This window comes from Schistocerca nitens, chromosome 2 (assembly GCF_023898315.1).
Source record: "Schistocerca nitens isolate TAMUIC-IGC-003100 chromosome 2, iqSchNite1.1, whole genome shotgun sequence".
NCBI classification, from domain to species: Eukaryota; Metazoa; Arthropoda; class Insecta; order Orthoptera; family Acrididae; genus Schistocerca; species Schistocerca nitens.
The window spans coordinates 879,587,778-879,612,952 of record NC_064615.1 but is presented as its reverse complement, the minus strand read 5'-3'; the positions used below and the strand labels follow the sequence as shown (position 1 = coordinate 879,612,952).

General features: G+C 41.2%; 1 protein-coding gene across 1 annotated transcript; it reads left to right on the top strand.

Moving 5' to 3' along the window:
• Window positions 1-1,783: 1,783 nt before the first annotated feature.
• LOC126237175 (dnaJ homolog shv) lies at window positions 1,784-23,338 on the top strand. Its single transcript, XM_049947043.1, has 5 exons — window positions 1,784-1,932; window positions 2,234-2,615; window positions 13,134-13,276; window positions 13,504-13,916; window positions 21,937-23,338. The coding sequence occupies exons 1-5, from the start codon at window positions 1,805-1,807 to the stop codon at window positions 21,999-22,001; spliced, it is 1,131 nt and encodes a 376-aa protein (XP_049803000.1). The 5' UTR covers window positions 1,784-1,804; the 3' UTR covers window positions 22,002-23,338.
• Window positions 23,339-25,175: the final 1,837 nt, after the last annotated feature.

Below are 25,175 nucleotides of genomic sequence, written 5' to 3'. Positions count from 1 at the left end.
TACACTTACTTGCAGTCAGGATTTTTACTGATTGTACCTTCATACTTAACTGTTTGTTGCTATTATGCATCAGGGACAGCCTTGAGTATGGTATGTATAGCATGGAGTTGTTTCTGGAACTGGTACTGTGCATGTGTACATTCATTCTCAGAGAAAATTTCTGCACATTTTCTTTGACATATGTTAAGCAGTTATACATACAAAAACTTGGGAGTAGGATTAGAGTGAGTTGACTGAAATGTTTATTACAGTTCTCTAGAACTCAATCCTCAAATATATCTTACTGCTTTTTCCTGCTCTGCAAATACTCAGTTTTTACATAGTGAATTTTCCCGTAACAGTGCCCATACCACAGCTGTAACTGAGAGACTGTGTAGCACCAGCATATAGAACATTTTTTCACGCCATTTAACATGATTAGTCATTAACATAGTCAATAAAAAGGAATGATCTAAGGTCAGAGCCTTGTGGGATTCCTCTCTTAATTTTCATTAGTTTCGATGTATCCTTCTGCACATCCACTAATTGTTACCTGTTGCTTACGTAAGATATTACTAAATTTAGTGGTTTATCCACAAAACTATATTATTCTAGTTTTTTTTCCAATAAGCTCGTGTGGTTCAGAATCAAAAGCTTTGCTTATGGTTTTAAGTGTAGCACAGGTGATCAGTTTGCTTTCACAACCACTGTGAATTGCAGTTAACGCACTTTCAATAGCTTTTATGGTTGATTTGAATCCAAACTGGTTTTCATTCATAGACAACAGTAAGAAGTTATTCTCAAAATACTTGTAGATGTGTGTATGTATGCAGCTCTCTATGGTTTTAGACGTACTGCTTATTTGTTGCCCAAAGTGAAAAAAAGAAAAATCAATTTAAAGCGCCTAGTTGCCACCGTATGTGACCGAATTACTTTAGTATCCAATCAAGACAGTCTTAAATTCCTCAAACTTTTTAGTACAGTAATTAATAATTTAGAGGCAAGTCATTTTTGTGTTGTTGTGGTCTTCAGCCCTGAGGCTGGTTTGATGCAGTTCTCCATGCTACTCTATCCTGTGCAAGCTTTCATTTTTGTCGGGTTTTAAAAAAGTTTCGAAAGTGTTTCTACTTACACCCGAGACTTTTACTATGTGATATAACGTCAGAGACAGTAGTGTTTCAAGAAATCTCCTACTAAGTTGGAACTTGAAACATCCATATTTTCCTATTATTTGTGTAATAGTAAATATTGATTTATAATTTTATTACCTATTGTAAAACTAAACTAGGAGCGTAGCTCGAAGTTTGGAATTTATTTCATTGTGTTTTCTTTCATTGTTGTGATGCAGGACGTCTGCGAATTTCAAGTGTTTCTAGTAACACGGGGAAACGGTATATCGACTATAAGAGCTATTGTTTCTTTAATTTTTCTCTGCAGTTATAATCTATGTTCAAATGTATCTTAAAACTGATCTGTTGTCAATATATTCAGTGTTCTCGTTATTTCATTAGATTTCTCATTTTTCGTTGCTAAAGTTTTCCGGTTTTTGTATCTTGCTGTAGAAGGCAATCGACGGCTTTGGCCACAGTCTAGAGTCTAGACTGTGGTTTGACTATTCATAGTACTGACAACATTCCGGATAAAAAATATTAAACAGAATTTGAATCCGTACGGTGAAAAAACGTTAGCTAAATGTAACAAGTCGTTTACAGTATCACTATTTTAAAATATTTTGAACAGAAATGGCAAAATACATGGAAATAACAGCAACTTCCTACTGTCATTGAATATCATTTTTGCGCCACGTCGTTTGCGCTTCTGTAGCATGTGGACCAATCAACATCAAACACATCCAACCAAAACAACAGTGCCGTGCGGGAGGATGGCATCTGCGGGTGTGTGTCTTCTGCTATGTGTAAATTTGTTTGTTAATGCCCTGATAGTGCTGGCAGGGTAAGTATGTAAAATACACGTTAAACCTTCTTTGTAGAGCAGCTGCATTTTATATCTGTAGTATTTTTTGTACGTTGTTTGTCTGTACACAGTGAACCGTAAATCACATGTTCGTGGAGTATTTTATCAGAAAAAAATGCATTAGCTGTATCGCTTAACAAAATGAAAATTTCTCTCTAATTAAGTTGTATGCGCACGTACGGTTCCTAACACACTTATTAGTACCTTCACTAGTGGTGTGCTCAGCATGTTGTTCATGTTTTAGGAAGTCCTGTTGTAATCTTTCAACTATTTATTGCAGACGTGATTTTTACAACATATTGGGAGTATCACGAAGTGCAAACTTAAATCAAATAAAGAAGGCGTATCGCCGTTTGGCGAAGGAGCTCCATCCGGATAAAAATCCTGATGACCCTGATGCTTCACAAAAGTTTCAAGACCTTGGTGCCGCGTACGAAGTTCTCTCAGATGAAGAGAAGAGGCGGAAATACGACCAGTGTGGCGAAGAGTGTTTGAAGAAGGATGGCATGATGAATGGCGCCGATCCATTTGCAAGCTTTTTTGGAGATTTTGGGTTTTTTGGAGGAGGTTCTAGCAACCAGCAAGAAACACCTAAAGGTGCTACGATTATTATGGATTTGTATGTGACATTAGAAGAACTATATAGTGGAAATTTTGTGGAAGTAAGTTATACCTAGTTTACTAGTTAATTTCGATCTTCATTGTTTGTGATCTATTTGTTCACTTTACCTGCACGCTACGGTCGCAGGTTCGAATCCTGCCTCGGGCATGGATGTTTGTGATGTCCTTAGGTTAGTTAGGTTTAACTAGTTCTAAGTTCTAGGGGACTAATAACCTCAGCAGTTGAGTCCCATAGTGCTCAGAGCCATTTGAACCATTTGAACTTTACCTGCAGGTTTTTGTTTATGAGTATGTGTTACAGAAATATTGCATGTTTGATTGGGGCTTTCTTAGTTAATTGATTTGCATACAAGAACCAACTCTCATCACCTGTTTGAATGGATTTATATTGCTGTGACTCAATAATTTTCAGAATGTTTGTATATTTGTCGTGATCGAAGCTTCATACACTACCTACCCCTCCCAAAACAGTATTTTGTAGTACACTTTTGCAGATAGCCAGAGTAATTATAATGTATTGATCAGAAAAAAATGGTTCAAATGGCTCTGAGCACTATGGGACTCAACTGCTGTGGTCATAAGTCCCCTAGAACTTAGAACTTCTTAAACCTAATCAACCTAAGGACATCACACACATCCATGCCCGAGGCAGGATTAGAACCTGCGACCGTAGCAGTCACACGGTTCCGGACTGCGCGCCTAGAACCGCGAGACCACCGCGGCCGGCTATTGATCAGATCTGCTCAAAAGACAACACTATCAAAAGTGATCCAGGGAACTAGGGCCTATGTGAATTTCGTCAAGACATAGTAACGTATGTTATAAATAGGGTACGTGAGTACTTTCGTGTTTTTTTTTTAAAAAAAACCTGGCTATTTAAAAGTTTAATTTACATCTCAGAATTGGGGGATTGAATAGTTTATATGAGCTCTTATTATATTAGTTTTTGTACAGATTGCCTGAGGATGCACCGATAAGTGGTGTGAAACCGATCACAGATTTAATAAAAATTTGATTTCTCCTTTGTTTGTAAAGCAGCAGATCATATTAGTTGAGCTGCTAGATTTTTTGATGTTATCTATGGGAGATAAAGCATATTAAAATAAAGATTCTATCTTGAAAATTGTTGAATTCAGAGAGACTTCACAGGTTGACTAAAACATGTTTTTAAATTTTCATTTTGTCATTGGAAACCAATTCAGCATTTCATATCTTCAAATATATATATTCTTTCCTTATAGGTTTTAGTTGTGTGACATAGTTTCATTGCTACATACTGTTGTACAATTTTTTTTTACATCCCTCTTTAATTGCTTGGATATGATAGTGTATTGCTGTGCATTTTGGTCTCTCTAGAAGTCCGCTGTGTACCTGGGTCAGTTAATAGTTAATTACGCAAGCTCACAACCATTTTCTTAAATTCGCTATTTTCAAGAGACATATTTTTACATGTTTATATGATGTGAGTCCTTCCTAGAATTAATCTATTCTGTATCACTTCTTTCACCTCTGGAACTGCTTTGTTAGTTTGAAAAGTACCAAGTCACATTGTGGCTTGGAGTCTACTTTATTTCTAGGGCCCCTGAAACTGCCTGGGTAAGTCAACTCAAAGATCAGACCAAGGGAAGAGCATCTTATCTCCCATAGGTGCATGGTGTTCAAACTATATTTCAGGTTGACAACTTTTTACAGTGTGTTTTATCTTCTTCATGGTAGAAGCAGTTTGTTATATTCATGACAACACTTTTTTTAGCATACATAATTACATCTCAGTCACAGAATGGCTGTAGAATATTTTTTAGGGACGTTTCATTGTTGTGTACCAATCTCATCACTGGATCTGTGGTTTTATATGTTTGTGGAGTGGTGTACTTAATCAAGATAATGTGTTTGCCATTGTTCTGCACATTCTTCTTACAATTTATTGCTTTAAGTGAGATGTGAAGTAGAATGCTAGGACTTTATCAAGATGTGTTTGCTCTTTGTACTCAGCTTGTTTTACTAACTGGTCTGCCTCAGCATTATGTGGAATGTTGTTACATGCTTTCACACGTGTGACTACCCACTTTTTTTTAGTAACATCCAATCTACTGTGACTATCAAAATATACCGTGTTTAAAGGAGCATTGTGGTCTTACATGCTGTGTTCTTCAGCAGGTGGAAAGCTGATGAGTAGTTTGACATTACAGTAATATCTTATGACAAGTATTTGATGAATGCCTCTAAGGTTGGTACCAGCTGTGCTGTTGTGTAATGCAAAGTGGGTGTTTGTTGTATTAGTGTAAGCACTTTTGATTACATTTATTTGTTCTCCTTTTTTTTAACAAAAGATATGGTACTGCGTATTGAGTAATAGTTTCTTCGAGCTATTCTTGTACTAGTGGTGGAAGTTCCTTTTTCACCCAGGGTTGTTGGGCATTGTATAGCTAGGCTTTGGACTGCTCGAATTGGGTAAATGTTCGTCGGTTGGCTACATTTGCTTTAAACATACTTAAGTTGCACAGCTGAAATGTAACAGTAGTTCTAATACCTTTACCAGAAGCGCATTTGTTGTCATCAGTTTCTCACTCCCGTACTTGCTCCTAGTTTAACTCACAGTACAGTCAATAAAAACAAATAAATATAGATAGCAGTACTCCTAGCTTTTGGAGTTTTATCGTGGAACAATTGTGATGAGATGTGTACAGTCCGAATCACTGAAGTAACATGCACAATCTGACCGCGGACTGAGTGCATTATCATGGTCTGTGCTTCATTAAATTATGGGGGTGTCACATGGTAGCATTATCAAAAATATCAAAAAAGTACTTAAGTCGTCTTAATCGGATGTACATTTGTTTGAGATAATACTGTTCTGCAACAATTGTCACCTCATTTACATGTTTTCCAATTACAGTGCCATCTGTCATGTTACAGTGCCATCTGTCATGAAATGAAAGAAATGTTTAATACAAAAGTTAGATGTTTTTTCATGGAGAATCCAAATCTGCAATAAAAAATGGGCAGTCCTATTTAAGATTTCAAGGTCACCACCCCCTCCACCTCCCCTCTTGCCCCTGCCCGAGAGTGGTGCAGGGGACTTGAACATTATGCTAATGGATGTCCCTCTTCGAGGTGAACAACGTTTATTACTCCTTTTTTTAATCCGATGTGTATTTCGCCAGACATTCAGACAAACAGTTTTAAATGCCTCACCCTGTGTGTGTCTCTCTCTCTATCTCTCTCATACACACGTACGGGGCCTGCTATTTCTGTGCCAAATAGTGTTGGAATTGGGCTTGGCTCGATTTGAGCCACATTTGGCACAGAAACAGCAGACCTCAGTATTGGCCTTCCAAATCCACTTGCTTTGCAAGGTAGTCCACATGTCAGGTACAGGTTTTCCTGTGTCTGACATGTAAGGTGCCCTGTGTGACAGGCATATCATGTTGGAGTATTATCAGGGCCTCACATGGAAACTGCCCTGCATGACAGGCATGTTGTGTTGGTATAGTATTAGCGTGCTATAGTAACCTGTTTTGCATGCTGCCTGTATGTCAGGGGCAAATAAATGATTTTTCAAGCCCCTGGTGTACAGCTTGCACTGTGTGGTAGGCAGGTTGTGGGAATAGTATTGCCCCACTTTATTGAACTGTATTGCAGGGGTTAAATGGGCCAATGAACATGGCTGGGGATGGTTTGATATGGGTAGAGGAGCAGATGAACACTGTGATTGCTAGGAGGAAGTGGACAGAGGCGGAAGAGGAAGGGGAGATGTATGAGATGGGTGGAAGATACGATCAGAGAGAGGGTTGGAGGAAATGGACAAAGCAAGGGAGGAGGAGGTGAAGAGACAGAGAGTGGCAAGTAGGAGATGGATAAAGGTGGGAGAATAAGGTGGGCAGACAGAGACAGAAAGAGGTGGTTTCTGAGAAGGGGAGGAGGCTCTGAGCTCAATGTACACGTCGAACGCGTACGCAGGAGAGCCCGGGGGAAAGGCTAGTATGTACATGCCTTTTCACCAGTATGCTTTTGTCACATGTATTGCACACATCTCTTCCTTCCCCGCTTTCTGTAACCATCTCTTTCATCTCCCTCTGTCTCTCTGATAACCTCATCCTTCCGCCTTTGTCTGTACATTTGCTCGTTTCCACTCTCCTCCTCCCCCCCCCCCATTCTAGTCAAACTCCTCCCCCTCCCCCCCTCGACTATATCTTCTCCCCTTTGGCCCATCACCTCCTCCTCCGACCCTTTGGCCCATCGTCTCCTCCTCCCCCTCCCCCCCCTTTGTCCCATCGTCTCGCCCCCCCTTTGTCCCATCGTCTCGCCCCCCCTTTGTCCCATCGTCTCGCCCCCCCTTTGTCCCATCGTCTCCCCCCCCCCCTTTTCCCATCGTCTCGCCCCCCCTTTGTCCCATCGTCTCCCCCCCCCCCTTTGTCCCATCAACTCCTTCTCCTCCCCCCTTATGGCACATCACCTCCACCTCCCCCTCCACTCCACTCCCCTTTTGGCCCGTCACCACCTCACCCCCTTCCTTTGGCCCGTCACCTCCTCCCCCCTCCCTTTGTTTGGCCCGTCACCTCCTCCCCCCCCCCCCTTTTGTTTGGCCCGTCACCTCCTGCCCGCTCCCTTCCTTGTTTGGCCCGTCACCTCCTCCCCCTTCCTTTTTTGGACCTTTACTTTCTTCCTCTTACTGTCTGTCCATCTCCTCCTCTGCCTTTCTGTGTCTACCTCATCCTGTCCCCTTTTTTCACTAAGCATCTGCCTCCCCTCCTCCTACTTACCGTGTTAATTTGCACATGTAGCCCCTGAAAGACATGCTGATACTACTCACACAACATACCTCCTCCCCATCTCTTTGTCTATCCCCTTCTGAACCCCTTTCTTTGTCCATCCCGTCCTGCCACCCTCTCTTCCTATTTGTTCCCTCTATCCACTGCAAACTTCCCTCAGCTTCGCCCTTATACACATGTAGCTCCTGCAAGCTGAGTCGATAATGCTCGCCGATACTACTCCGACAATCAGGCAATCGTGAAGGGCAGCCTGTGTGTCAGTGGTTGGAAAACCATTTTTTGCCCCTGAAGTATAGGGTGCACTACAGGGGAGGTCGATAGGACAGGCCAGTACTACTCCAACGCAACATAGAGCGTATTCTTGCATGTGACATGTAGGCTGCCCTGCAAAGAAGAACGATAAGGCAAGGCAGACCCGATAGTATTACTTACATTTCATATCTGGTCTCTGTGTGTTTCCCAAGTTTTTAACTGGATTTGTAATTACAGTACTTTCAATACGTATAGACCAATTCAAGTTAGTTGGAATCGACATTTAAGCTCCAAACTTGCAACAGTGTTGCAACTAGCATTGGCAGCAAGCAGCCACCACATCAGAAAAATTATTGGACTCATTGACGTAGTTTATATTATTCTTGCTGGTTATGTGAAATACCTGATTCAGCAAAAGGACCTTTTAAAGTTTCATACCACACTGCATTTGTTATCTACAAGCTTCAGAAAATTGAGATTTTTGTCAATATTTAACTCATAGCAAATATATGGTTTAAGGTCTCTCCTACATACACACACAATCTGAAATTCACATATGGTGTATCTCTGTAGTGTTGCTAAGCATGGCAGACACTTGTTCTTAATTGCAGTTAGGGCTAGAGATATAGTTTTATCTGAAATAGGTGAAATTTTTTTGCCCAGAAGGATTTTCTGTTTGAGAACTGTGAGAAACAGTTCTTTATGCAGTGAAAGTGGCAACAGAATGAGGGCCAAGAATTCCAGTTTCTGATTACTGTCTTGCTGGCAGGAGGATAATTGACATCATGTGACAATTATTTGAAGTCAGTCTAAAGGAAGACTAGTACTTAATTTTGTGCTTGGAAAAAATCACTACAGCACAAATATATTAGTGATCATGCTGCAGTTTGCTTATATAAAACAGTCAAGGATACTTAAAGTGCAGTTAAAAATATTGTCTACCAAACATCTCATATTCAGTAGATCAACAACAACTTGTACAGTTTCCAGCTGCTAGTTGGGTCTGTTTGGAACAGCAGCCTCTCAATCATCTTCTGTCCTCCCACCATCTGTCCATCTGTACCTTAACCCAGTATTCTTCTTTGTTTTGCACGCAATCCTTTATTCCTTTCAGCCACCTGTCTTACGATCTTCCTCTTGGTCTTTTTCCCTTCATTTTCATCTTGTGTATCTTTCTGGGTATCCTCATCGTCTCCATTTGCTTAACATGTTCATAACACCTAAGCTGTGATTCCTCTAGCCTTTCCTGTATAGTCTCCTTGTTAACTAATTCTGTGATCCTCACATTCATTAACTTATCCATCTTGGTCACTTCAGTACTATTTCTAAAGAATTTCGTCTCACTAGCTTACATTTTGCTTTTCTCTCTTTCATCACCCATGTCACCGAGACATACACCTCACACATAGTTCACCCAATATGTAACCCATATGGTGTTTTGAGGAATACCTTAGCTTCATGTTAAGCTTCTTACAGTCTGCCGAAATTTTTCTGCTTGTCTCTTTCACTCATTTACTTCTATGTTGTTTCTTCCATTAAGGTTCCCTGATACATGAAACACTCCACCTTCCCCAATTGTTATCCCAGTCATGATTCTCTCCTTCCCTCTGGTTGTGATAATTATTTCATACTTACTTGTGCTGACTTTCATCCCATATCATTGTACTATTTTTTACTATACATCCAACTGCTCCTGCACTTCATTTTCCATCAAATCGTAAAGTAGTGTGCAAGCACCACTGCTTTCATCTTTCCTTCACCAATTATTCATGCCAATCTGGCCATTATCTCATCCATCATCACAATGGAGAGTGTGGTGAGAGTGGTCTTCCGTGCATTAAGCCATTCTTCTCTTCCAACCAATGTGATCGCCTTCCTACCATTTTTACTTAGAGCACACTCTTGTTGTACATTTCTCTTATCCTTAATACAGTCTACTTTTTTACTCCTTTGTACTCTAAGGACTTCCATAATTTATTTTTACATACACTGTCATATGGTTTTTCAATGCCCAATGTCCATGTTCATAGTGTTCCTGTTGATGCCTTAGCAGTGAAAATTAGATCTGCTCTGGACCTTCCTGCTGTGAACTCATGTTGATCTTCTATCGTCTTCCTTCTAATTTTATTCGAATTCGTGTTTTCTAAACTTTCACAAAGATCTTTGCTCAAAGGCTCACCACCGTGATTCCTCGATAGTTTCTGTACACTTTCCTATTACCTTCCTTGAAGATAATGACAATTATTCCTTCATTTCGTCTTCTGAGGTCCCCTCTCTTTCCACACAATTTTTATCATTGATAGAGCCATTGTATCCCAACTTGTCCTGCTGCTCTCACCATCTCTACACTCAGCTCATCAAAACCTGGGAGACTTCCCTCCTTCCATTTTTGTCAATGCACCTTGCATTGCTGTTCATGTTAAGTCATCTTCTGTTTGCAGTTCCTCTTCTTTCTCCTCAGTTTCTCCCTGCTCACCCAGGTCTCCATTTGCATTAATTTTTCAAAATACTCCCCAACATGATCTTGAATTCCTTCTCATTTTCTCTTTCTAGGTAATCTTTAACATAATTTCACCTTATAGGACCTTTTCTGTACCATCACTATCTTCCTACATCATTCTAGTCCACTCGTCCAACCACACATTCTTCTCTTCTCTGCCACAGATCTTTTTGCCTGTTTCTTTCGTGTCTGGTATTCATATTTTTGTCTATACTATCCTATTCTGGAACTAACCAGAAAGGCGCTGTTCTTTATGGCACTACATTTTTTCATTTTTTCATTCCACCTTCTGTAGCTTGTCCTCCCATGTACTATTTCCACCGCACTTACTAGTGCCTTCTTAAATCTACCCCAATCCTCCTCCAATGTTACTGGCAAATCCATTGGGAGAGTTTTCTTCACTTTTGTGAAGTCGGGTTCCATACTCATGTATGCCTATCCTTATTTTCTGTCCCTTTCTTATCGTTAGCCCCTCCATTCAATATATGTAAATAAAAATTAAATGCTGTTTGGTGGTAAGTGCTTCAATTGAGAACAGCTGAAGCAATTTGACTAATAGTTCAAATAAGTTTTTGGGAAAAAAATTGGAAAACTAGCCCAGGAAATTAGAAAATTCAGGAAAACCTGAAAGAGATTTTTTTCTATGGGATTTTCATATGAACTGGAGACCATGACACCTGATTCCAACAATAGATAGACAAAGTACTTTTGTTTTTATTTTGTTGGTTATGGTCATAGGAAAAAAAATGGACAGTTACAAAGGAAAGTCAGAAAATCTGCACAAACTACAAACATCATAATTGATCGATTGATTTCTACGGGACTTGGTACACTTATTACTATCTGGAAAGAAATACTATGAGGGTAAGGACCAGAAACTTCCTACTGGTAAGAAGGTGATAACATGGAGACAGAATGAGGGGGGGGGGAGGAAGAGATGGTCACAGAAATAGAGGAGGAGGAGGAGAAGAGAGGGAGGGGAGGGGGAAATGGGCAAAGAAAGGGGGAAAGGAGGAGATGGGGGAGGAGGTGGACAAAGACAGTGAGAAGGAAATGGACAGACAGGGGGGAGACGGGTATGAACAGAGAGAGGGGGGAAGGGGTAGTGGGGGTGGTGAGGAGTAGATAGAAGGGGAAGAACAGCTGGACAAAGAGGTGAGGAGCAGATGGATCGAGAGAGACAGTGGGGAGGGGCAGATGGACAGAGAGAGAGACTGAGGAAGGAGGAGATGCACAGAGAGAGGGACAGGAGGAAATGAACAAAGAGTGGGGGTGGAGGAGTCGTACAAAGAGAGAGATTTTGAAGGAGATGGGCAGAGTGGGGTTCAGAGGAAATGAATAGGGGAGGTGGGGGGGGGGGGGAATAAGGGACAGAGTAATAGAATTGTGCTACATTCATACCAGGCAACACTAGGTATTCAGCTACTAAAAAATAAAAATGATTCTCAACCTACAAAATTGAGTTAAATGTTCAGTGATTGAAATGAATTTACAGAAAGTCAGCACCTTGCTGTTTGATTCTGTTATGCAATTTTTCTAGACTGTTCACTTCTTCTGTTCTTTTATAAATTAAGTAGCTGAGTACTCGGTGTTGTCCTGGTGCATGTTTATTCCAATTTTAATACTTCTCTCTCCTTCTCCACCTCCCCCCTCTCTGTCAGTCTCCTTTGATAACCTTTCTGTTTATTCCTCCTGCCCCCCCCCCCCTCTCTCTCTCTCTCTCTCTCTCTCTCTCTCTCTCTCTCTGTGTGTGTGTGTGTGTGTGTGTGTGTGTGTGTGTGTGTGTGTGTGTGTGTGTGTGTGTCCATTTCCACCTACCCATAATTGTCTGTCCATCTCTTCCCCCCCTCCCCCATTCCCCCATTCTCTCCACATTATCAGCCCCACCTGAGTATGAGGTGCTGGTTCTTACTCACATAATATTTCTACTCAAATAGTAACGTGTACCAAGTTTGACTGAAATTGATCCAGGAGTTCAGGTTTTTTTTTATCCGCAGCTTTGACCGCATATGCATTTGTCACGTATATCTCAAATTTATCAATATATCTCACCTGCATGAGTCACTAATTTCATTCTGTAGTTTCATTTTCATGCAGCTCAATGTCTGATGTCATATCTCTGGACCTGTATGTCGTACAATGATATGGTTTTGCAGGTACATTTGGTGGCATATGTGAATGCTATCTGCAAAAGGTGTTTGGAGTGGAGTTAGTAGCAAAGCAGCAATAAATTTAAAAGGTGTGCATGGTATGGCACAGTGGTATCTGTAAATATTGTCTGCAAATTGTGTTGTTAATACAATTGGTAGCAAAGAATTAGTAAGTTAAGATGTAGTGCCTGATGCGTCAGTTTTACTCCACAAGCAGTGAAAATGTAGTAAGGGAGAAACTTTTTTCCTCTCATTATTTTGTGGAGTTTGTCAGTGAGTAGATGTTGCATCAAGGTTTGAAATTATATGTAAAGCTTGTTACAGGTCTCTTAAGTGCTCTCATTCTCAAATACTGGAGGAATAAAGTCTGGATATTCATGTGTAATGAGCTACACTTCTTGCCGCCAAAGCAATTCTTTTCAGTTAGTGAGTTATATGTACCAAGTTTGTTTGAAACTGGTTTATTGATTTATAAGGAGATGTGGAACATACATTCGTGTGTGTGTGTGTGTGTGTGTGTGTGTGTGTGTGTGTGTGTACAGCCATTTTTATAATAGGTGTGGACACTTAATTCCTGGATGCTGATTTTTTTCCCCCCAGGTTTCTGGGTTGTTATAGAAAATGTAATACATTTTTAGCAAAAGAACATTCAGGAAGTAAGTTTATGGTAGCAGTGAAAAATTTAGGAAAATTTAAGTATGCTAACCGATGAGGAATATGTGGAACTTCATATTGTAATTGTAGGTTAGTCCAGGGGGCTTTAATCAACCTATTCACTGGGATGTATTTATTGTTGCTAGCAAACATTGTGTTTTTTTCTTTTCTTTAAATATAGTATTTTAGTTTGTATATAATGTATTAATGGACATGAATTTTTTGTCTTAGATTACCAGGAATAAACCTGTTATGAAACCAGCTAGAGGGACAAGACAATGTAATTGTCGCCAGGAGATGGTCACCAGGCATCTTGGACCTGGAAGGTTTCAGATGATGCAACAGACTGTCTGCGATGAATGCCCCAATGTTAAGTAAGCACAACACTATAGGTTATATGGAAGCAATAATTATAAGTGACAATTGGATTATTAGCATTTTAAAACTTTAGTTCACCATGGACTTCAAAACAATTTTTGGATTGATGTCTGATTTAGTTAAGGTATTGTTGCAGAAAGATAAAAAAATGCAATAAATGGGTGTTCTTTCTATGATGCATGATATATATTAATGCAAGTATCCTTTTCCATTTTTTGGATAGGTTGGTTAATGAGGAACGAACTCTGGAGATTGAAATTGAACCTGGAATGGTTGATGGGCAAGAAACTAGGTTTGTAGCTGAAGGAGAACCTCACCTTGATGGTGAACCGGGTGATTTAATTTTGAAAATCAATACAATGCCTCATCCAGTGTTTGAACGTCGAGGTGATGATCTGTACACAAATGTTACACTATCACTGCAAGATGCCTTGGTGGGATTTTCAATGGACATTGAGCATCTTGATGGCCATAAAGTACAGATAACAAGAGATAAAATAACGTGGCCTGGAGCAAGAATTCGCAAGAAAGGAGAAGGAATGCCAAATTATGAAAATAACAATTTGCATGGGACATTGTATATAACATTTGATATTGAATTCCCGAAGACAGAGTTATCAGAACAACAGAGAGAAGGTAAGCTACACCCTTATTTCTATGTGGAAATGGAAAATTTTGGATGGAATACAAATAACTGAAGAAGTAAATGTACAGTTCTGTGCTCAGAAATTAGGAATAACTAACCCACAATCCTTCCCAATTTCTAATGAGTGATTGCTACTTAAAGCTTGGCCAGTGACATAAAGTTCTTTCTGTGTAGGGTGATATGGGTAATTGGGAGGGGGATGGGTATCTGATCCATCTGCTGCTGATCCATATGGTTGGTTGGAGGATTAGAAGCATTATGTGGATATGGCACAAAAAATTTGCTTGCAGACTGGTCTTGAAGGGTAGTGCCACCTTTCTGAATGTCTTAATAAGAGTTTCAGCACACTTTGCAAAGGATTGCTCATTGTTGCAGAAGGGATAGCAGGTATCAGAATGGGAGGTGCTGTTGATTGTTGGTGGCTTGATGTGGACAGAGGGTTTTGTGGAATCATTGGGGAAGTGTTGTTTCTAACTACCACTCCCTTATTAACTGAAAGTTACAAGTTTCAAATTAAGTCAGCAAATCTTGTACTGCCACTTTAAGAGGTATGTTCTGATCACTATGTAATTCTTTGAAAACAGTAATGGGAATCCCTGGCTTGAGCAGTACATAAAGTAAAGGAAAGACAACCATTCACCCATATCAAATCGATGCATGGAGTACAGACACACATAACAGAAAACAGCATTCACACTAACTTTCAAATACTAGCTATTTTTCTAGCAAAGGTACACACACTCGCAAACACTACCACACAGACCCCCACACACTCACTCCCATGGCCACAGCTAGACTAATTATGATACTCGATTATTGAAAGCAGTTGCCCAAGCTGATTGAGTAATCAGTAATAAATCATATCAGTAGTAAATGTGTTATAATAAAGAAAATATCCAAAAGAATTAAATATATCAATAATAAACAAATCATACAAAATTTTCAGGAATGAATATGCAGTTCTCAAAAGCATTTTACTTAGTCACATATAGTATGCATACATAAATAAATGACCTGTAGGAACCTCCTAGGGGCCTCGCCACTCTTTCGTGGGTTCGTGCTTGGCTACCACATGGTTGTAGCCATTGCAGCATCTTTCCGCTTCCTTGCTGCATGTTTATCCTCTTGCTACTTTTTCCCCCTCGCTTGGGGAACGTGTGGGGTGTTACTGGGAATGTTCTGCATTGTCTGTTGCTGGCATAATAACAGTCTCACCACTGTTTTTTGTTCCCTATTCCTTTCTTTGTTTACTTTCTCCTCTCGTTACTCTGCTTGGACATTTGAGGTTCTTCTTTTTCTTCTTCTTCTTTCCTGTGCGCTCCTAAATTCTGGCCCATGCGTCTGATGCGTAAGAGGTGATTGGGTAATGCGCAGTTCCCAGCTCCGGGTCGACAGGTAGGGGTTGCCTGTACCACCTGCTGCAGGCCAGGCCAAAGGAGAGGGGATTGCCTGAGCTACAAACTTCCCAAATGGCCGATTGGTTCCTCCATCACATGTTCGGAAGGTGTGAACAATCACCTAAGGCTGGTGTGCCTTATTGTGAAGGGAGCCCCTAGTTGGAAGGAGCGTGCCATCGAGGATGCTGGCAATCGTGGGGGATTTTCTTGCAATGAGCCAATCATCTTCACAGTCAATGTCTACGAAATGTAAACATAATGAAGATATTGATTCAGACCATTTCAGCTGCACCACGGTTCCTCATGGTCTCGCGTACTGAAGACAGTCAGTCCTTCGCCACAGTAAATCCATTTATTATTCAGAAAGGTGTTGATGCAATTGCTGGCCCTGTGAAATCCTGCTCTCATTTGCACTCTTGTTCTTATCTTTGATAGAGTGGTGCTTCTGTCCAAGATCAAAGCAGGCTGTGAAATTATCACAGTCCGACTGTACATTCCAAACCCAATGCGTTGCTACCAGTGTCATTGTTTCAACCACACTATAATGTCTTGTTGGTACTTAGCCAAATGTGTAACCTGTGGTAGGGATGCGCTTGAGGGCGATTATCCGTTACCATCTTCCCGCTGTATCAGTTGCAATGGCAACAATGCAGCCTGCTCTCAGGATTTCCCCGTGTGTCTTGATGATCGGGCTGTCCAAGAGATCCGGGTAAAGGAAAAGTGCCTTACCCAGTCATTCGCAAGTTATTGGCTAGTCATAAACCCTGCGTTCTCCCATCTGGCACCTATAGTTCTGTTCTTATTACCCCACGATCCATGAAGGACATGGCCATGCAGACATGCGACCTCAAATTCAGCTCTGAGGTTGTGAAATGGCCCAGTGTCAAGCTAGCATCACCTTCCCCCATCCAGCCTCAAACTCTCACCTCAAGGGGGAAAGCCACGAGCTACACAACTGGTAGGACAAAAGGAATACTCCTGTGAAGACTTTCTATGTTCCTTCAGCCAAACAACACCTGAGTCTTCTTTTGCTAACCGGAAAGGCTTGAAGAAGTCCACCAAAGGCAGATGGTCTTCTCCTTCACTGACTCGAAGATCCTCTTTGACAGTGTTGCCATGTGATAGCCTTGCCAGCCTCTGTGTCGCCAATGTGCATCACCAACCATTTTTCTGCGTTGGACTCCACAGACCGACAGCACAAGCAAGCCAGTGCTTCTGTGAACCTTATGGAGCACAATCCTCCTGCTTCTGTGCCCTGTAGCAGTGACTCTTCGCAGCTGTCACTCGGCAGGTGCCGAGGTGACATCCATTCCTCTCTTCCTCATCTTGACTCTCCTCTAGTGGAACATTCCCGGTCTTGGGTCCCAGAGAGAGGAATTACAGCTGCTTTCAGCATCACAGTGTCCTCTTTTACTCTGCCTTCAGGAAACAAAATTGCATCTTCACGACCACTTTGAGCTTTCACATTTCTTCCCAGTTCATTTTGAGACTCCCATTGAGGTCAGCATTCCATCTTATGGGATGTCATGCTGCTCATATGGGATGACTTTTGTAGTAAACCCATCTGCCTGACTACTCATCTTCAAGCTGTTGATGTTAGCCTTTTCCTTCCTCATGTGACTTTGTGACTTTTTCTCTCTGTACCATTTATGTCCCTCCGTCATTCAATGTCACCAGGGCAGACTTCCTTCAGCTTATTGGGCAACTACTTATTCCATTTCAGCTACTCAGTGACTTAAATGCGTACCATACCCTTTGGGCTTCTCCCAGAACCTGTCAGGGAGGTGCCCTCTTGGCTGATCTTCTTACTCAACTCAATTTCTTCTGCCTTAACACTGGAGCACCCAAGTTCCTTTCCGACACCTTGCACACCTATTCCCATTTCGACTTATCCTTCTACACTGCCCAGCTTGCCCATCATCTTGAATGGTGCGTTCTTTCTGACAGCTAATCGAGCAACCATTTTCCACATGCTATCTGTTTGCTGACTCCTTCCCCACCTGCATGCACACCCACACAGCAGCTTGCTAAGGCTGACTGGCAGCTTTACTCCTCCCTGGCGACTTTTGAAGAACAGGATTTCTGCAGTTGTGATGACGGGTGGAATATCTCACAAACATTATCCTTACCACTGCAGAACGTTCCATTCCTCACACTTCCTCTTCACCATGATGTGTCCGAGTCCCTTGGTGGACTGAGGCATGCCGTGACGCACTTTGTGCACGGAGATGTGATCTCCGCATTTCTAACAGTCATCCTACAATGGCAAACTGCATTTATTATAAACAGATGTGTGCAAAGTGTCATCACGTTCTTCAGGATAGAAAAAAAGCTAGCTGGATTTCATTCACTAGTTCTTTCAACAGTCCCCCCCCCCCCCCCACCCCCCCTTCCTCTGTCATGTGGGCCAACTTCTGACGGCACTCTGGGATCAAGATTCATTCATTTCTGGCCTGACAGTAGTAGACGATGTTATCGTGGGCCCTGTTGCTATTTCCAACACCTTGGGCCACCATTTTGCAGAAATTTCGAGTTGTTCCCACTATTAACCTGCCTTCCTCCTTCAGAAACAAGTGGAGGAGTGAGTGCTAAAATGCCACCTTTACTATGAGGGAGCTAGCTCATGCTCTCATTTCATCCTGATTCTCTGCCACAGGGCCAGATGCTGTCCACATTCAGATGTTGCAGCACCTTTCTCTTGCGGGCAAGCAATTTCTGCTTAACATGTACAACCGCATCTAGGCAGAGGGCTCATTTCCTGGATTTTGCCATGAAGCCACCGTCATACCCATACCTAAGCCCCCTAAGGACACAAACCTTCTTTCTAGCTACCACCCCATCTCTCTCACCAGCTGCATTTCCAAGGTGATGCAATGTATAATCCATGCATGGCTGGTATGGTGGCTCGAGTCTCGCAGTTTACTAACGACTGTACAGCATGGATTTCGAGCATGGTGTCCTGCAGTTGGCCATCTCTTTACTTTGTCCACCCATATCATGAATGGTTTTCTGCGGAAATCTCAGATTGTGGCCATGTTTTTTTGATTTGGAGAAGGCCTACGACACCAGCTGGAGAACTGGTATCCTCTGTACTCTTTATATGTTGTGCTTCCGTGACCGCCTGACCTGTTTCCTTCAGGAATTTTTAAAAGACTGAGTTTTCAAGGTGTGTGCATTGTCGGACACCTTTATCCAGTAAAACAGTGTGACTGTAGGTTCTCTTCTGAGTGTTGTCCTCTTTGCTATCACCATTAACCCCATAATGGCCTGTCTCCCATCAAGCATCTCCAGCTCCCTTTGTGTTGGTGATTTTGTCATCTATTGCAGTTCTCCACAGTTCTCCACGGACCTGTCTCACTCAACAATGTCTTCGTTGTCTTTACTCCTGGAGCATCGACAATGGCTTTCATTTTTCCATTGACAAAATTGCCTGTAAGAATTTCCGCCGGCGCAAATGGGTTCTCCCACCATCTTTACATCTTGGGCCTGTTGCCCTTCTGTTCATTGAAACTACGAAATTCTTGGCCTTCCTACTCGATAGGAAACACTGGTGATCCTACCATGTTTCTTATCTGGCATCCTGCTGTATGCAATCCCTCAATGCCCTACGTGTCCTCAATGGTAATTCCTAGAGTGCCGATCGAACCACCCTCCTCCATTTGTACCGGTCCCTTGTCCGTTTGAAACTAGACTATGGGTGCTTTGTCTGGCGGTCTCTATACTATTCACCATCATGGCATCCATTTGGCCACTGGCGCCTTTTACACTAACCCAGTTCAGTCTGTATGCTGAAGTTGCTGATCTACCACTGTCCTACAGCTGCGACTTTCTCCTCAGCTTGTATGCATGCCATTTGTTTGCCATATGTGGCCACCCATCCTATACCTCCTTCTTAGATGATTTCTTTGATCACCAGTGTGGGGCGCATCCCTCTTCTCTGTTACCTCCTGGAGTTTGCTTTCGGTGCTTTCTTCAGCAGCTCAACTTCACACTACCTGCAACTTTCCCAGTGGATGTGAACCCTTCGCCACGTTGGCTTCATGAAGTGGCCCGTGTTAATGTTGGTCTTCATTGGCTTCCTAAGGACACTACTCCAGCCTCGCTCTATTGCCTTCAGTTTCATGATCTTTGCATGAAATTTCGCGATTGCACTTTTGTGTACACTGATGGCTCTTGGACTGACCGTGGTGTCAGGTGTGCTTTCATCACTGGCGCCCACGTCTTTAGATATCAGCTTCCGGCACACTGCTCAGTATTAACAGCCGAGCTCGTCGCCTTGTATCAGGCCACGGAGTGCACCCGGTGACATCGACTTTTCAATTGTGTTGTCTGTTCAGACTCTCTCAGCGCCCTTTGAAGTCTCTGTAAGCTGTACACCGCCCATCCCCTAGTACAACGGGTCAAGGAAAGCTCATTTGCTTGTTTCTGGTGGAGCCACTGTGTAGTTTATGTGGGTTCCTGGTCATGTTTGTCTGCTGATGTTGCTGCCCAGACTGCAGTCCTCGTACCTCAACCCGCGAGTTCCTATGTTCCCTCTGATGATCTCTGTATTCCTGTCTATCAGGAGGTGGTGTGCCTTCGGCATCGCCATTGATCCTCCCTTCATGGGAATAAGCTCAGGATTATTAAGCCTCTCCCAGCGGCTTGGATGACCTCCTTTCAGCCGTCCTGCCGGGAGGAGGTCATTTTAACTAGGCTGCTTCCTTTTTAGCCAGCATCATTTGATAAGTGGCGCTTCCCCACCACTTTGTACATATTGCACCCAAGTTTTAACTGTCCACCACTTCCTGATGGAGTGTCCATTTTTTAACCGATTACATTCCTGCTTGGGTTTGCCATATGAGGTATCAGCCGTTTTAGAAAATGGCGTGTGGGCTGTCGATCGCGTTTTATTTTTTATCCATCAAAGCAATGTGGCGAAGACCATTTAATTTTTAGTTTTGGACCTCTGTTTCTGTATAGTGTCTTTAGTAGCCCTTTCTCTGCGACCCTGTTTTTAGCTGTCTTATGTCAATTGGGATTGACATTTAGTGTTTTTTTTTTAACTCCTCTCTGTTTTTATGTTCTATAGTTTTGACGTGGGTGTGTATGACCCCAGTTGTTTTTGCACCCTAAAACAAAACAAACTTGCTAGTAACAGATGGAGAATGAGGACTTTGTGCATATTACAAGTGAAATATGTGTATCAGGTTGCATAGTGAGTGATGTACTAAAAATGAGTGTGAGGCAGTGTCCAGTTTCATTACAAGGTCAACATCCAGGAATGTGGTACATTGAGCTTACAAGGACTGTGTGAAATATGTAGGCGAGAAGGTACTGAGGCTGTGGAAGAATGAGGTCTGAATCATGAAGATGTGCCTGGGAGTCTAGGAAGGAATCTTATAGATGTCTTGTAAACAGGTTGGCATATGCAGTTTCCAATGTCTGTGCTGCAGATTTATTTGTATGCCATGCTCTTGAAAGACATTTGTTGTTGGTAAGGATTTAGTTGGCCTGACGTATTAAGTATGAGGTGGTGTGTTGGGAGGGGTAGTGTTTGACAACTACAAGACCATGCACATGGGGAATATTGTTGTGTATTTAAGTGGCATCAAAAGTAATGATTCGGTATCTTGTTGGAAATGATATGGGGACGGTTGAGGGATGATGACAGAAGTGGTTCCTGCAAATATGGAGAGCTAGGGTGCAGCTGATGTGTTGCAAGTGTTGGCCAATAAGAACCAAGATTGTTTCCATGGGAGCACAATACAATGGGGTGATTAGGTTTCAGTGATTTTGAAATGTAGGAAGTGAGTGCGCAAGTGGTTAGTTGGGCTAAGGACGGAGATGGACTTGGTGGAAGAGGTTCTGAATGAGGCCTAGGGATTTCAGTAGGGACTGGAGTTTGCTGGACTTCTATAATGTGAGCTCTTTGGTAGGGCTTCCAGGAGGAAGAGAGAGACAGTTGGGGGTACCTTCTGTCATGTACGCACACGGTTCGTCATTATAGTGGTGGGACCTTTGTCTACTCTGTTCTAATTTTCTCTCCCATTTCATTCTTTCACTTCACGATGTTTCTAGGACATATCGTCTCCCTCTTCCTCCTCCCCCCTCCCACCTACCTGAGCCATGGAGCACTAGCAGTGCCACATGTTTATCATCTTCTCTTGCTGGCTGTCCCATCCAGCCCTTAGCTGCGCTCTGCTCCAACCTGGCCTTCCCCTCCCTCTCTCACATCACTTGATCTGACATAACCTCATAATGTCAGCTGAGCTTCTATGTGAGGACAATGTAGCTCATATTTAGCTCTGAAAGAAGTCGACCAAAAGCTTAGCAGCATTTTCAGTCTTGTTTATATGCTTACCAGTGCTCATTGCCACAGCTATCACCTTTGTATGTGTTATGAACAGAATATTTGAGTACCTTGCTGATATGTTTAGGCGTTTGTCTATTACTTTATCAGCCGTGATATTAGAAAGGACCATAACTAAGGCATTGAACAGTAGATAGGCACACAAACTAGGTGTGTAAACTACTTTCCAACTGTTACTTGTGTCCTACCCAGGATTTTCCAATGTGATATAACTGTAATACCTGGCATGGTGTACCATATAACTGTTTTTTTTTTTTTCAGATATAAAGAGAATATTGAACCAAAATTCAAATAACAAAGTTTACAATGGTCTCCGTGGATTTTGATGATAAATCTGCAGCTATTGTAATTGAATCAAAGGCATTGTGAAAATGCTTTCCTGTACATATTTTCAAGAAATAATGACAATTGTGTGAGAATCTTGTCAATGAAAGTGTGGAGAGTGTGAATAAAACATGGAAAGTATTTTGAATATTGTGGACTTCATGTACCAGTGTTGCATACCATGCGTACTGATGTGATACTTTATGTATAGGACCTAAACAACTGCAAGATACTTGTGTACATTTGTAATTTGCGTGTGCCAAGTAGTGTGCTGTATACAATATGTTCCTTACAGACAATGGTATTTCATTTTGAGAACTTGTTTAGCTTCACAGTGGAGCTTGGTAAATGTGGATTCATTGAAGCATGATGCTCCTGTTTGTTGTAGAGCACCATAACTGATATTAGTTCTATGTTTTTGCGGCATGAATTGCAGAAGTTTGTAGCTTATTTATTGTTATGGAGTTGTCAGAAATGTTTGAAGTGGAATTGTTGGGTATTTGTGTTAAAGCAGCTATGTACCAAGTCATTTGAATGGGAGATGTTTCTTATATAATATTACTCCAGTTTTGCAAATTTTTGTAACAATTGTTGCAATCATTGAATCGAGACCCATCATTTAGTACATTTTCACATTCCCAAATACCTTCACAATTTTAAATGTACAAGAGTGTTTCACTTTCTGTTGAAGAATCCCTTTGTACCTGACTGTGTGTTTTCTAGTGAGATTTAGTTCTCACATATAATCTTACATTAATTTAACAGTCATATTTATGAAAAGGTGCTTTGTGAAGAATTTTGTAGTAAGTGTGAAATTTCACAACATAACACAGTTATGACTTTAATTTTTTAGAAATGAAAGTTATAATGCTGCAAATATGTTTAAATAATCTATAAATCAATTTATAGTTCTTGTTTTGAAATTTTCGTACAGAATTTATAATTTTGATTTCTAACTCTGTATTTTGTTGCTTCCATTGCATACTGCCTTTGAGGATGATTTATTATAGTTCCTGCAGTTTTGTGAGACAAGCCTGCTCTTTATTACACACAAATAAGTTACTGCCACAGACTGATATGCCATACTAGATCTCCTTAATGACTGGATCCCTATACCATTTATACACAATTTTTTGTTGTATTATTGTACTGGAAAGAGAGAGAGAGAGAGAGAGAGAGAGAGAGAGAGAGAGAGAGAGAGATGTTTCTTGAGCCTAATTGGAGATTATGCTCCAATCAAACATTTCCTAGGTCACACCACTGAAATTAAACTACTTGTGTTTGAAAAATGTATGAATGTGTGCATCTACAGTATGAATAAACATGACATTTACTGTTATATTGAAGACTGTTTGAATGATTCTGAATTTCCTTTGCATATAGAACACTTATGATTTATATTTCATGTATATTCCATTTGCACAATAATGGATTTGCAAAAGTATGAGTCACAGTAGGTGTTAACTAATAAGTATTACCACACAGTAGTTGCATAATGTATAAAAATCCTCTGTAGTTCATTACAAATTAATGCTAAAGCCAAGCAAAAATTATTGCAACTAGACATTCAATTAAGGAAGGTTTATCTGTCCAGCACTATGATACCTGTATTGTAAATGCTCCGTTACTGCTTCAGTGAAAATGCACAAAATTTTAATACACTTGAGCCTTCCTGTCGTTTCATCTTTTTCTTGTGTCATAGCTACTCATCTGTATTGGCAGAATCAATGCTCAATGGATACAGCAACAGAGCATTATTACTGTTATACGGTTGATGTAATATTAGAATAATATGGGAAATAAGCAAGTGCAGTGGACATAATATTGTTTTGCCAGTTGACATGTTTTTCCACAGTGTCAAATATGCATTTTGATTTCTGCAACATGTATTGGGTATACAGACTTACATGTTGATAGCAGCTGGCATCTGGATAAAAATTCATTAGTACATTCCTTACTTCTCAATTTGTAGATGTTAGCTGACTTGCTGACTCTTTTTCCAGCATTTTGTGTGTTGTGTAGCTTTGATTTCAAGATGTTTACTTATGAGGATAAAATGCCAAAAGTACTAAAGGATGCAAAGGTGAAAGGAAGAGAACAGGTCTTCTGCCACAAAAAAGTGTTCTTGCATTGCACTGGAAGGGTAATAGACACACACAACTACAGTGCAGAGTGTCACAACAAAGACATCCACTGTTGAAATGAAAGCTGTGGCAGTTGCTGAGTGGAGTGACCTGTTTCATCAATGTTTGACAGTGGGACATTGCACACAGTACAATTAATTGGTGGAGAAAGCTGGCTTTTCATTACATTGTAATGGCAGTGTTGAATGCATGCCTGGTGCACAACATAATGACAAAGGAGAAACTGTCTACAACAAAGTTTATTGAGAAAATGTGTAAATGATTTTTGTTGTCAGCTGTACAGTCAAGAAAGGTCAGGAAAAGTAGCTCAGCTTTCAGAAAAAGAACACTTCCTTAATTGCATCACTATTGTAGAAGAGAATAAAAAAGAAAAAGGTGGTACAATAAGCAGATTTAGTGCGGGAGATGTTTACTTAAAAGTTCCCAAGAACAACTGTATCTCATCGTACCATAACGACTTACGGAGAAATTTCAAGAGACAGGTTCAGTGTTAGATCCAGAACAAATTCGTAGAGCCCCGAAGTTACTGCTGTGCAAGAACAGAAAGATGCTTATCATGAAAAGCAAATCCCTTACTGCAAATGGTTTACATCTTTTATGGAAAGGAATGCCATATTTTTGATGTGTTCTATACAGAAGGTTCTGGTTCCATCTTACTGGTTATGTTGGCATACAAAACACCTGGTTATGGCCAACAGAAAATCATTGTGCTGTGCTTGAAACACCATTACATGAGCAAAAAATGGAGTGTGAGTAGCAAAATCCAGATGGTGCATTATTGGCTCTGTATTTTTTGAAGAGACCATGAACAGTGAACGTTATTGTTTAATGGTAAATGATACATGATTTCATTGATGATGTAAAGGAAGACAAAATTAGTACTTATGGTTTCAACAAAATGCTGCTACTGCATGCACAACTAGCTGCGCTATGTGTCTTCTGGAAGAGTTTTTGGGGAACGTGCGATCTCAAAAGACCTGTGGCCACCTCACTTGCTGGATCTTACTCCACCAGGCTTTTTCCTTTGGGAAG

Coding starts and splice junctions, on each gene's coding strand:
- LOC126237175 (XM_049947043.1), top strand. CDS start 1,805: ATGTGGACCAATCAACATCAAACACATCCAACCAAAACAACAGTGCCG. Junction 1,933..2,233: donor GCCCTGATAGTGCTGGCAGG/GTAAGTATGTAA, acceptor TATTTATTGCAG/ACGTGATTTTTACAACATAT. Junction 13,917..21,936: donor ATCAGAACAACAGAGAGAAG/GTAAGCTACACC, acceptor TTTTTTTTTCAG/ATATAAAGAGAATATTGAAC.